The following is a 12,991-nucleotide window of genomic DNA, read 5'->3' on the forward strand; positions in this document are numbered from 1 at the left end:
TGTTTTTATTTTTCTTTTTTATTCTTAGTGGCCAATTAAGTAGCTTTTCCTTTGCTTTTTATAATTAAAATCTCCCTTCGCTGTGATGTTTTTGTCCTTCTAATATTATAAAAAACCATTACCCTTTTCTTCAATTCCAGCAGCCTAATCTACGATAAATATATCGCCTCGGTCCATCCAAAAAAGACGAAATTTTTGCAGTAAAATATTATATCAATTAATTGTTCCTTTTGCCATGGGTAAAAGATTGTGTAGGACCAAATTTTAGGTTGGTTGATTACATTGTTTTAAAGAATTATCTGCTTTAACAAAATGCTAAAAAATGAGATAAAAAGGAAAAGAAAGAGCAAAAGAAAAAGATTAGAGATGAAGTGCGTTATATTGCCGCGTGAAGAAGTTTGAACCATAGTTCAATTAGATCTTAAACGCAAGGGAAGCATATTCGATATTGGTTCAAACAAGAAGAGCAATACTACAAGTTTCTCCTAGTCCTTAATTCCATTCCTCATCACTTTTTATGCTAATTTCCATGCAATTTTTCTAGCTATTGAACATTGCTTTTAGTGGATGCTGACTGTTTAGTTTGAAGCTTAGACTTCAAATCTTTTATACGTTACCAAATATATACTTACACATAACTTTTTCTACCCATTCCCCCTCCCAAATTCGAATTTCAACCACCAGAAATAACCTCCGATATTGATATGGTAATATTTTTCACAACGACTTTGACACAAACAAATAAAATTGGAAGTCAAAAAATTGAACTAAAGAATAAGAAAACAAATATGAAAATGTTGAATGGAACAATTCATTTCCTAACTAGCCGGCACGTTGTGAACAAACCCGCTTCAACTAGGATAATAATGTTAGTTAGCAGGGTGACATCACCTCCCAAACACTAAACTTTAATTGTTACCTAAAGGTGCAGAGAGGTAATTCATTTCATGTCGGTCCTGCTGAAGCATCTTTGAAGGCTTGCACTACATTACAGACACATATCAGACAAGTGCATGTGTACATGTACATGAATTGTCTACTTGTCCTTTGATTAACTTTGTTAGCCTATTTTTGTTACTTGTTCATATGTAGATGGTCATTTGTTGAGGGGATGGTGGTGGCTGTGGTGGTGGAGCCCTCCCTCCCCACCCCACCCAACCCAGCTCATTGTAAGCTACCCTATTCTCTCTGAATGCTCTTTCCCAATCCAAAATCAAATGGGGTGGCACCTAAATCACCTAAATGCTAACTTAGAATATTGTTCACCCAAATGGAACCTGAACACGCGCAAGCAATTGAATGAACAGAACAACTCATTCCAAATCCATCGAATCAAAAATCAAAATAAAAACTTTGGTCAATGGTAAGACCCAATACCATATTTCCATGTAAGATGCGTGGTCACGTGACGGGGAGACTTTGGCTCACAAAATTGGTCCCCAGAAATTGTTAATCTGAACCAAAATTTAATTAAATTTAATATTGTTAATGAGATTAGATATATATCTATTTAATTAAGAAATGGTCCAAAATGTGAGCGGAGCCCACCGAAATTTAGTAAGAGATGGGATAGGGGAAGAAGCACTAGCTACCAATTTTCTTGGTAGATATTGGGAATAGAAAAGTGAAAAGGTAGAAACTGGGAAGAAAGAACAAATTGGTTGTCGACGCAATTAGGCACGTTTTGGGGAAGTTGGTTCTGCACGGGACGGTGTTTTGAAAACTGAAAATAACATATTTTGGTTCCATAAGGATTGAGGAACGGGTCTTTTTCTTGCAACTACTTTTCCAAGTTTTGGGTGCTCATAACATAAGCTGCCCTACGTCCATCTCTATCCTTATACTTGTTGGTTTTAATCGAGCAATGCCTCTTTCCTAGGAAGCTGCTTCTTTTGTTGACCCTCGGATTCAACAATCAACCTTGCCGCTTTTTTTTTTTTTTTTTACTTGCTGTTTTTCTTTGTCATTTTTCAACCATTCTTTATCTATCTCTACTCTCACAAAATTCTCTCCTCTGTTCCCATCACTGTTGATATTAAGTTTGCACGATGAGAATAGTCTAAACTCTTCTAACAAATGTGATCCCGGCTAATTTATGTCTTAATCATCAAACTTTAGAAAAGTATTATCTACATTTGATCGCCATCATACATTTTTTTCCTATTTTCCAAAGTCCAATGAAATTCAAAATCGGATTATCCAATTCCAATACCAAACTATTGGCAAAATTTGTTCAACAAAATAGAAGCCAATTTCACCCTTTTCGCCTTTTTCTTTGGAATTTTGAATTTTTCATGCACAATTTCAGAGACTACCCAGTATTGATCAGATGGAAGGAAAATTAATATTATTTAAAGGCTCAGTTTGAATTTTAATAAAATAATTCCCACATTATCTTCATACCTCTCTTTCTTTTAAAAACAATCAATAAAAATAATTTCTTATAAGCTTACTCCTTTGTCTTAATTCTTTAATAAAAATAATTAATAGAGTAAATTTTCAATAATACTAATGTGCAAATAACAAGTTTTTTCAAAAAATAGAACCAATCGTTATTGAAGGAATGTGGAGCACCTCCTTTGGGCACCTAAAATTTGTAGGAAAAGTGATCGGTGTCACTATAAACCTGAAAAAGAGATGTATATATTTTTTTTGTCAAAAAGTGGTAATTTAATTTTATGCAGCACTCAAGTGGCATTGTTTGGGCAAATAAAGATATAGGTAGAACATTATCTCCGGGCAGGGCCCATGGGAAAAGCGACCCGTAATGGGCTTTCTATTTATATTCATTATGCTTCACGTAACTCCTCCTGTTATTAGCTGGTAGACTCCAATTGTTCCCATTTCAACGAAAATACATGAATGCAATTAGAACTTAATTTAATGCTAGTTGTTATGTTTTGGGATATCTTCTCTTCTACACCTTTAACACGGCAAGTCAACATCTTAGAACACGTTACGGTTTTATTTATTACTACTTTCATCTGATCAATGAAAATTAATCTCGTAATTAAGATACAACTTTATATGCTTTCTAAGAACAATTTTTCATTATATATAATATAAATCATTTTTTAAACATCTGTCCAGTATTAGATATTACAAATTTATGTATGATAAATTTTTATAAAAATATCACATAATTCAATGTATTAATAACACTAAATATTATCATTTTTAATAAAAATATTATTTATGAAATTTTTTGTTGTGTATCTTTAAATACACGTCAAGACCAGCATTAAAAAATCTTCCACTCAAAAGAAACACACTATACAACATGATACAAAATTTGATTAAAGGCATAAAAGAAGCTATTGATATAACACATTCTAAATCATTCATTTGGGAGGGTAGGTAAAAATAATTTATTTTATTAATATGTTTTTATCTATACATATATACACATATATTGATTACCATAGTATGAAAAAAAAAAAGATATAGATAAATTGATTAAACTTTAATATAATACTTTTTTAGTTATTCAAAGATTTACATTATGTATTAATTTTTTCTTCTAAAAACTTAAAATATTAAAATATATAAATTATTTTTTGACTTGAATTTATAACTCAGTAAAATAATCAATTTAATTTCATTTGAGGAATTTATTTAATATCATAAAATTGTAATACTTAAATTGGCATTAAATAAATTTTTTAAATACTGAATAAATATTTCACTATTTCTTTTATAAGCAATATATAGCATTCTATTTGTTAAAATATAGTATAATATAAATAAAAAATGATTTAATATTACTATCAATATATTCTAAACATTCAATAATAAAAAAATAAAAAATAAAAATTTTATAAATATGTACGGACAGGAAATGTAGTTAATTTATAAAGCAGCCCACCTTACCTTGTAGATTGAGACTGCGGTTGGTTATTTTTATCATATCATTTTGTTACTGTGTTTTACTTTTTTAATTCTTTGTTATTCGTTTTGTTCCTTTGACGAATACATATATAGCTTAATTTCGTAAAAGAGCAACGGAATGGTGTCGCATCAGAACATTTTTTTATAATTTTTGGGTGGGAGCTTCAGAACTTAAAAATCCGTGTTTATTGTGGCTAACTTTGTAGGGCAAAACAAGCAACTTTCTATAGCATGTGTGGACCTTTTCCTCGTTATTTCCGACTGCGATGATACACATACGGTGTTCAGATTATTATGATGACATTACATCCTTATCTAAGACGCGGATTTTTGTCTGAAAGGGACCCTACTATGTCTAAAATGTGAAATTAAATCATTGATCTTAGTGGAGGAAATCTTTTGAGCTTTGGAAAAAAACAAACACCAAGGAATCAAATCTTGAATTCGCCGTGATTTCTTGTTTAAAAGCAGCGCTGTTGGTGTAAATTTTTGCTATGAAATTGTACGAATATTTAATAATCAATAACTAAGAAATTTTAATATAACTCATTCCTATTACGTAAAATTATTCTTTCTTATTTACATGCCAACAGCCTAGTAGTCTAGTATCTCTTCTCTCTTTGATCTAGAAAAACCAGAACTGAATGGGCTTCTCTGAGTTGTAACGAACTGGTTGAAAATTGGATATGTAGGTCCATTGGGCGTCGGAATATTTATCGGGGCCCAATTTCTTAAGCGTAAAGTTTATCAAAATATGATGAACCAAAAAGGGAAAAGTTTATCACAATATGTAGACAAAAAAATAATTATAATATATATGAAATATTTATCAGTTCCAACTTACAAAGCAAGCTTAATCATGTGTTACGTTAATCGGCAGTATCTGCGCTAACTAGAAAACTTCTTGAAAACTAAGTTAATTTTAGAGTTTATGGTGGGATGATTTAGAAATAAAAAATACATTATTGAAGAGTTTTTTTTTTAGTAATCAACCTCTACAATATCAATAGCTTGCAGAGACTAAATTGTGATAATGACAAATTTTAAAGATATCCTGTTAAAATCAGTCATTTGAAAGCTAGTTGATGTTGTTGACAAAAAAAACAAAACAAAACTAGTTCATGTGAAAAAAGTTATCACTGGATCCTGTTAAAAGCAAACCTATAGTTTTGGATAATTTAATTTTAGGAAATACTAATCATTCCTCGATGTGATGAATTATAATACTCACATTTATCTTCCACTAGTTCATGTGAGGCGCTCAAAGATACAATACAATGTAAGATAAGCTTCTTCACGTTTCCCTAAAAATCTCTCACAAACAAATATTATTGCAACAAAATTCATCAGTTATTTCGGTTGGATCTACTGGTGATATTTTTTTTGTCATGTTACCTGTGGGCTTGTTAAACGTAAATGGTTCAGATTAATTTTGAGATGTTGACAAAAAAAAAAAAAAAAAGGAGATTAGTTTGGAAATGCATACAATTTTTTAATTTTGGTTTTGTGATGACCAAAAATAGATTAGTTTTGAAATGTGTTCTTTTTTTGGGTCCACAAATCCGTCAACCTTGGTCCAATGTTCATATATATTTTCCTAAATTTCGGGGCATAGGATACCCGCTTAGGAAAGAATACACTTATTGACCCAAGAAAAAAGTGGTGCTGCTTTTGGACAGAATTTCCTCCAACAAATTTCACAAAACTTAATCATAACCATGTATTCCTCCATCATTCTCTCTTTTTCCCTCACTGTCCACAATTCATCATTTGAATGGGATAAATAACTTTTTCTACATCCCAATATTTTCAAATATAATATTTTATTGCCTTTCTTAGAATAGCACGGATCTGTAACTGAATTTATTCGAAAATCCTCGTTCACGCTTGTTCAAAGAACAGCATTTTTTAATGCATGTTATTAATTATTAAAGGTCGAAAAAACTCGGCAATGCTAAAGTAAAGCATAGTATGGTTCTCCTAGAATATATAGTTAGGCAAGTCATATCCTCGTTCAACAGAAATCCTTTAGTATACATAGATTGATAACCTTCCTTCACAATCATATAGCATACAAGAATATATCCCTTACAATTCCTGGCTTCAAAATTGACAATTCAAAACATCACACGCACCATTCTACAGACTTTTGTGAAGTAGGAATAGAGGATTGATCCCAATATCTCTATTTTACTCAGTTTCTTATATAAACCCAAAAGCAATTTTGCTAGCAATGGGCCCCCCAACTGACATAATTAAAAGTGGAAACACCTAACGTTTTCTTTTAACTAGTTTTGAGACCAGACATTAGAGTTGAGACCGTGGTATCACTAAGACTAGCAACCATCTAGTGAACTGAACAAGTACTCAGAGTAAGGGGAAAATGTGTTAAGAATTCCACAATAAAGCTAGCAAACCAGGATAAAACAATCAGAATAGACAAACATCCTTACCAAACAACATTAATTGACTAGCAGCTCAATTCTTTTGTAAAATCTTGTTACATATTTTGCATTATCAGAAACAACGAAAATTGAGTAGTGAAAATAGTAAGGCTCAGTCTGTGAAGAAAAAACCTGATCGGTGTACTTTCAACAGATATAATTACAAAGAATGTGAGAAAGAATCTGAATTTATTAATATGTATACATGCACATCTTGGAAGAAGTCTACCGCACAAAAAAGCTAATAATTGCACCAAAGTAGTCTTGCAGCTGAAAGGAAAAATTGTTTATACATTAAACAGCAAACAGGAAATGTTCAGCCAAATGAAAGTAATAAAAGTATGATTTTTTAAACTTACTCAAGGGTACACAATAAGAAACTATAAATAGTAACTTTCTATTGAAAATTGTATTTAATGTTGCCAATGCATTAATTTCGTAATATCTTATATTTTCAATAAAAATTTATTATCCATAGGTTCTTATAATGTACCTTTCTACATACATTAGAAAAACCGATAAAAGTAATTCAAACATCAGATATCTCGTTGGAAAAGGGATAAAACATAAGTCAAGTTTCTTATAGCCTCACTATCAACTTTGGAAATCAAACACTGACATGTGGATATTTTAAAATTCCAAAGCATATTTTTAATGAAGACTATTAAATGTAGGAAAATATCCACATCATTGTTTGATTTGAGAAGTTGATAACAAGGATACAAGAAAAATTTTCTAGGTTATGTCCTTTGGAAAAAGCTCCTCCGAAGTGAGCAAGTAAGAATATATCCAACCATCATAATGCACTTAAATTGAATATGGAATGGATACACCCTTACTTGCTTACATTAGAGACAAACCTTAGAGAAGCCTTATCCTTTCCATTTGGTGTATGCATTCAATAATGTCCTCACGTCTCCATGTGTTGTTTATCTAAGCTCATAGTTATGACACAAGCACATGTAGAAAGGAACATTTCCAAATTTCACCTGAGTAAGAATACTTTTTCCAGTTTGGCCTTCAATAACGAGGCCTGCCGTGAGACCAATCATTGCCCATGCTCCATTAATAGCCTCAATTTGGCGTCTTTTCTACAATCACAACATCAAGTTGGCCAAAATTTTAGTGAATTGGGGAACAGGTTTTCAATAGTTTACTACTCAGTTTCCTCCTGTCCTAACTGATAATTAAGGGGAGGGAAAATGACTTTTGAACTTCTTTTATATTTCTATAATAAATGAGGGTACCCCTAAAAATGTGATTCAAATTCAAACATAAGACTGCTTTCACCTTGATTTTCTCTTTTGCTTTAATTCTTTCCATTTGTTTGGCAGCCAAACGCTTGGCTTCCACAGGATCAACCATGACCACATCTTTATTTGAACCTTCCTTTCCTGAAGATACCTGTATAATTACTGATATAAATTATAGATGATGTAGACCTCAATAAACATATAAAAAGGAAATGTCAAAAGGGAGGTGACAGTTTTACATCAAAGGAGCAAAAATGGTATATGTTACACAGGAAAAAGGTGGAAACACATTTTCGTTAACCTTTTAGTTAAATACGCCAAAAAAAACAAGGTTTTACCAAGAAAAGGCTGTAAATTATAATAGTTAATTTATTGCATAAGAAAAGAACCAAAAGAATATATGAAATACATAAAACCTTAACGTAGTCACTAATTTAGATAAAGGATTAATTTCAAGAAACAAGAATATTTTTTCACACGAAGATAGCATCCCTTATTTTCTGATAGAAAGCCAGAAGGCAGCAACAAAGCCAGGTTTCAATTATATACATGCAATTGGTAATCAATATGGTTCTTATACGACAACAATAAGACACATTATCAGCAAGTCGGATATTTTCACATGAGATAGAAACATAGAAACTAGAATATGTACGAAATGCATAAAAGCAACACAAGTGGATAACCATTTGAGGAGATCACACCTATAACTTGAAAGTTTCGGACAATATGATATAAATTCATAAGTTAAAAAAGAAACATCTCGTCTCAATAGTTTTATTAGTTCTTTTCAACCAACAATGAACAAGACACTAGGAAACTAGGAAGTCTTCGCTCTATGCATACATTGGGATTTGCCAGGACAAGAAATGCTTGACCTCGGGTTCTATTGGCAACTATGCTTGCATCTTGCTCTCTTCTCCATCCCCACCTAAAACAAGGAGGATAATCTCATTAAATAGCATAACAAAACGAGGTTCTTACCCTGCAGCTCTGTTGAGCACATTTTCTTCAAGCTTGAGTTTTTATCCACATCACATCAATGCAATATTACTAAGGCAAGTTGCAATATTACTAATCCTTTTGTGCAAACCCTTTTGTGCTACATTTAAGAATTGGCAGATTTTAATTCCAAACACTTTTGATTGGGTTAGGCGAATATTTTCAGAATCTACTAGCCTTGAAAATCATGGATAGAGCAAGGTTTTGTTTAACGAAATAACCATCCATCAACAATTAGAAGCGAGTAAAACACTTGTTCCCAGTTGCCAGAACACGAATCAACGAATTACCCGCATAAATTACAAATTCAGAGCTTCAATTTGAGTGTCAAATTCAGCTATTTATATAAAGGAGAAGAAGAGGGAGGTGGTGTTGTTAGAGAAAAAGGAAAAGCAGGTAAACGAGATTAAAGGGTCGAAAAAGATGTATCAATTTTGGTGAATGAACTTACTTGATGATAGTTGGAGAGAGAGAAAGAGAGAGAGAGCGGTGATGAGTGTTAAAGCAGAGAAGGTGAGCGTTGGACGGTGGAAGAATGGTTGAGGCCATTGTCCACTGAAAAGAGTCCTCTTTATCTTTTTCCCGATTCGCTTCCTCTTGCCTCTTCCCATATTAATTAATATACCCGTTTTAAAATATGGAGTATTTGTTTTAAACATTAAATGAAATATTATATATTAAATTTAATACATAAATATTTTTATAGTATCTTATTTAAAATGAATTTCATATATATAATAAATTTTGTTTATAAATATTTTACACAAATAAAAGGTAACTAATACTTTATCATCTTATTATGGTGTGGTATTTAAAATAATAATAAATAGTTATTATTTAAGTACTGTTTATAATTTTTTAAATAAATACATTTTAATTATTTTGTATAAATTTAAAATAATTTTTTTATCAATATTATTAAATTCTTAATTTTTTAAATTTTTCCTTGAAATAACTACCACTTGATATCTTATTTATTAAAATTTTATATGTTATTTAATACTTGTTGTTATTATTGTTTACTAAACAAAATTAAAGTTTTTATTTTAATATAATATTTATATTTAATGTTATAATAAAATTTTAAGGTATAATTAAATTTTAATTAATAAATAAAATATAATTAATATATGAAACTATATTAAATATTAAAAAATGATAATAGTAATAATTAGAAAATAGGTTTAATTTAGTCAATTTTGTATGATTAGAATGTGATTGTTAAATATTTTATTTGAAAGAGGAATATAATTATTACTTGAGTTTTGTTTTAGGAGTTTGATAGATAAGAAATGAAAGGAAAAAAGAAAGAGAAAGAGAAAGAAATAAAAAAGGAAAAGTAACGAGATTAATACAAAATATTTTAAATTCAAAAAACTTAAAGCTTTATTTAATAGTTAGTTTTTTTTAAGAAAATAAGAAAATAAAAAATTGATTTAATAACAATCTTTGTTTGTGATTTTTGAGATAAAAAGACATTTTTTTTAATTCTTAAACAAAGTCTAAAAATATAAAATTAAGAAAGTTATAAAATCTTTCTCTTTTGTTTAAATATTTACAAAAAAACTAATTATCATATAACTCTCATTTTTAGTCTCTTTTATTCCTAAAATTATCTTTTAAACAAAGTCTCAAGGATGTTTTGTCTTCTTTTATATACTGTTTATATACTAATAGAAATATTTTATTGTCTTTAACATTGTAATTATGTCTTTTAATTCATTTTACAATAAAAAACAAAGAAGAAAAAAGAACTCTAACCTATGTAATTCTCATTTTCACTTATAGTCAAAATATTAAGATTTATGCATGAATATTATGTTTTATTTACTGTTAATTATATCATACACACATTCTTGTATCTTTTTACACCCACACTTGAGTATTATATAATAAGTATAATTTCTTGTTGTCTTCAACTTTTAATATAACTCACATGTGAGTATCATAGCACATTTTCTCTCTATACCTCACTGGGGAGATACGAATTTGCTTAAAATCACGTGAGGACTGGACAGGCTAATTTTCATTTTTACTTTCATTTAAGTGAAAATGAAATTCACTTCCCCTCCCAGTCTTCTCACCGGCTCACTCCTCTCCCTTGCGCTCCTCTTGTCACCTTTGCCCTCTAATTTTCTCTTACTTTTTTCTCTTTAATATGCAAAAATTTTGATTTTTATTTAAGTAAAAATAAAAATAGTTCATTTAACTTTGACGTCAATTAAAATAAATTTATATCTCTCATCAAGTTTATTTTATCGGGATCACAAAAAAGAAACTAAATATTTTTTTTTTCGTATTTAAACTCACAAATTAAACACCGCATTAAAATTAAATAGATCTCTTAATCCGATTTGGCTCATTTGAAGTTTACAAGTAAATAGAGTATGACATTATGTAGAGTTGTGTCTGGTTTTTATTCTCATTACATTATATTTTTACTTTTAAAAGGATAAAACTTAATCTTTGGAAGAAATAATTAGAAATTTAGAGAATTTAAAATTTAAGAAATTTAAATGACATAATTTAATATTTTATTATCTTTAAATATTTTATTTAAATAGAATATTTATTTTTTATTTTAAATATTTTTATTTAGAATGAATAATTAAATTACGTATATTTAAAAAAATAAATTTATCATTACTTTTAATAAAATTATTTAAAAATATACATATTATTTATTATGTCTTAATTTCAATTTTTTTTAAAATGAAGTGACTACAAATATTATATATTATACTTGGATTTGGCTCCATTATATTCTATTAAAAACTAGAGTGAATAAGACTTAATTATTACTATTGTTTATATTTTATTAAAAAACAATACCACAAAAGGCACACACCATTAGACGTGTTGATGACAGCACCTTCAATTTTGAAATTGCTTGCTTTCGTCCCTGGAGTTTTGTCTAGTTTCTACGCTTCCTTTATCACACTCCACGCTCTCGTTTGTTTGTTTTTACTTTTATTTCTCATTCTCATAATTTTTTTTATCTCCCTGTTTCTTCCTCCATTTAACATTGATTCCACTGTCCGCGTTAATTAGAAAATTTCAAGTATACTTATAGATTATGAAATTTCATTGAAAATCTTTATGGGTTTTATCTCTGTCTACAGGTCTATATAAATCTCCGACGAAAATTTGATAGTAAACCCACCGCTTACTCACCAAGGAATAAAGAAGAAGAATAAAGCATATATAAAGCAAATATTTTGATAGCTCAAAAAACTAAAAGTATAATAAAAATAATCCGTAAAAAGAGGTTAAGTTGTTGCAGAGTTGTTGGGGTTCCCTAATTGGATGGCGTTTTCTACAATGAAAGTAGAATAGGGTGATAATCACGTAACTCCACAGCACCAACACTCCGTACCAAACTATCACACTCGCTTTATCCTCAACGCCCATCCAATCCTCACCGTCCATCAAACGCTCCACCTTCCACCCGATAAAGCTCGAAGCAAACACAAACAAACCCGACAGGACCCACCCGCAGACCCGGTTTCCCTCCATCAAACCAAATCCGACCCGAATCGCTTCCCACCCGAACCTCTCTTCGGCTACGGAAACCACGAGGCTGAGGCTCATGACGGCCATGAGGTAGACTTCGAGAGCGGAGGAGATACCGAGGAGGAGGAGTCGTGAGGCGGTGGAGGGGCCGAGTGAGGCGAACGCGCGGGGGAGGGGGGAGAATGTGAGGAGGATGGCGTAGACGAAGATGGTGGTGGCGAAGAGGCGCGTGGCGGCGGAGTGGAGTGAGGGGGGTTTGGAGTGGAGTGCGAGGAGGGTGGAGTGGACGGAGGAGAGCGCGGCGGCGAGGGAGAGGAGGTAGGAGGGGATGGAGAAGAGGGCTTTGGTGCGGAGGAGAGAGAGCGCTTCGTTGCGTGACTCGTGCCACACGTGGCGGGCCTCGAAGCGTGTGGGGGCGTAACGAGCGAGGGCTTCGAGGTGGTGGATTTGGGTGGAGAGGTTGTGGGTTGAGATTGATTGGGATATAGTGAGTGTTGACAGAGGGAGTGTTGTGAGAAGCATTATGGATGTGAACACCACTTTGTTGGTCGCTATTATCTTTATTGATTCCACTATCATCTTCACTGGGGAGAAGACACACCACCACGCGCCTCCTTCTTCGCTGCTCATTCTCTTTCTCTCTCTCTCTCTACTCACCAACGATCATCGTTCATCCGCTTAAGGATTCTAATAATTAATTCATTCTCTGTTGTCTGTGAAAGAAATATTAACAACCCAAAAAATACCTTTTCAGTTTCTCTGTTTGTTTCGCGGTGAGTTTTAACGTGAGTTTTTCAGGTCCAGATTTTAACAGGGGTTTTAAGAACGAATGTAGATGTTTATTTTTTGAAGTTTTTTTAATAATTATAAAATATATGTAAAATATAAGAA

The 12,991-nt window shown here is 31.4% G+C and overlaps 2 protein-coding genes across 3 annotated transcripts; both read right to left on the minus strand.

The window, feature by feature from the left end:
• Positions 1 to 6,324: 6,324 nt before the first annotated feature.
• LOC113847810 lies at positions 6,325 to 9,186 on the minus strand. Of its 2 annotated transcripts, XM_027477100.1 has the most exons (5): positions 9,039 to 9,186; positions 8,432 to 8,516; positions 7,623 to 7,736; positions 7,322 to 7,423; positions 6,325 to 6,602 (listed from the first exon to the last, which is right to left on the minus strand). In XM_027477100.1, exons 1-5 carry the CDS (start codon positions 9,134 to 9,136, stop codon positions 6,558 to 6,560), a joined length of 444 nt encoding a protein of 147 aa, XP_027332901.1. In that variant the 5' UTR covers positions 9,137 to 9,186; the 3' UTR covers positions 6,325 to 6,557. The 2 variants fall into 2 exon arrangements, with proteins under 2 accessions (XP_027332901.1, XP_027332900.1); XM_027477099.1 differs by having other exon boundaries at positions 6,325 to 7,423.
• A 2,613-nt stretch (positions 9,187 to 11,799) lies between these two features.
• Positions 11,800 to 12,888, minus strand: LOC113848389. The gene has a single exon (XM_027477875.1). The coding sequence runs from the start codon at positions 12,728 to 12,730 to the stop codon at positions 11,822 to 11,824; it is 909 nt and encodes a 302-aa protein (XP_027333676.1). The 5' UTR covers positions 12,731 to 12,888; the 3' UTR covers positions 11,800 to 11,821.
• Between the last annotated feature and the right edge of the window lie 103 nt (positions 12,889 to 12,991).

The sequence above is a fragment of the Abrus precatorius genome, unplaced genomic scaffold, assembly GCF_003935025.1.
Source record: "Abrus precatorius isolate BTA unplaced genomic scaffold, Abrus_2018 Scaffold8, whole genome shotgun sequence".
NCBI classification, from domain to species: Eukaryota; Viridiplantae; Streptophyta; class Magnoliopsida; order Fabales; family Fabaceae; genus Abrus; species Abrus precatorius.

Bases quoted from the DNA above. Each gene is read 5' to 3' on its own strand.
- LOC113847810 (XM_027477099.1), bottom strand. From the start codon at position 9,136: ATGGCCTCAACCATTCTTCCACCGTCCAACGCTCACCTTCTCTGCTTT. The intron at 8,517-9,038 runs GTAAGTTCATTC...TCCTTGTTTTAG, and splicing joins CTCTCTCCAACTATCATCAA to GTGGGGATGGAGAAGAGAGC. The intron at 7,737-8,431 runs GTATGCATAGAG...GTAATTATACAG, and splicing joins TTGTCCTGGCAAATCCCAAT to GTATCTTCAGGAAAGGAAGG.
- LOC113848389 (XM_027477875.1), bottom strand. From the start codon at position 12,730: ATGAGCAGCGAAGAAGGAGGCGCGTGGTGGTGTGTCTTCTCCCCAGTG.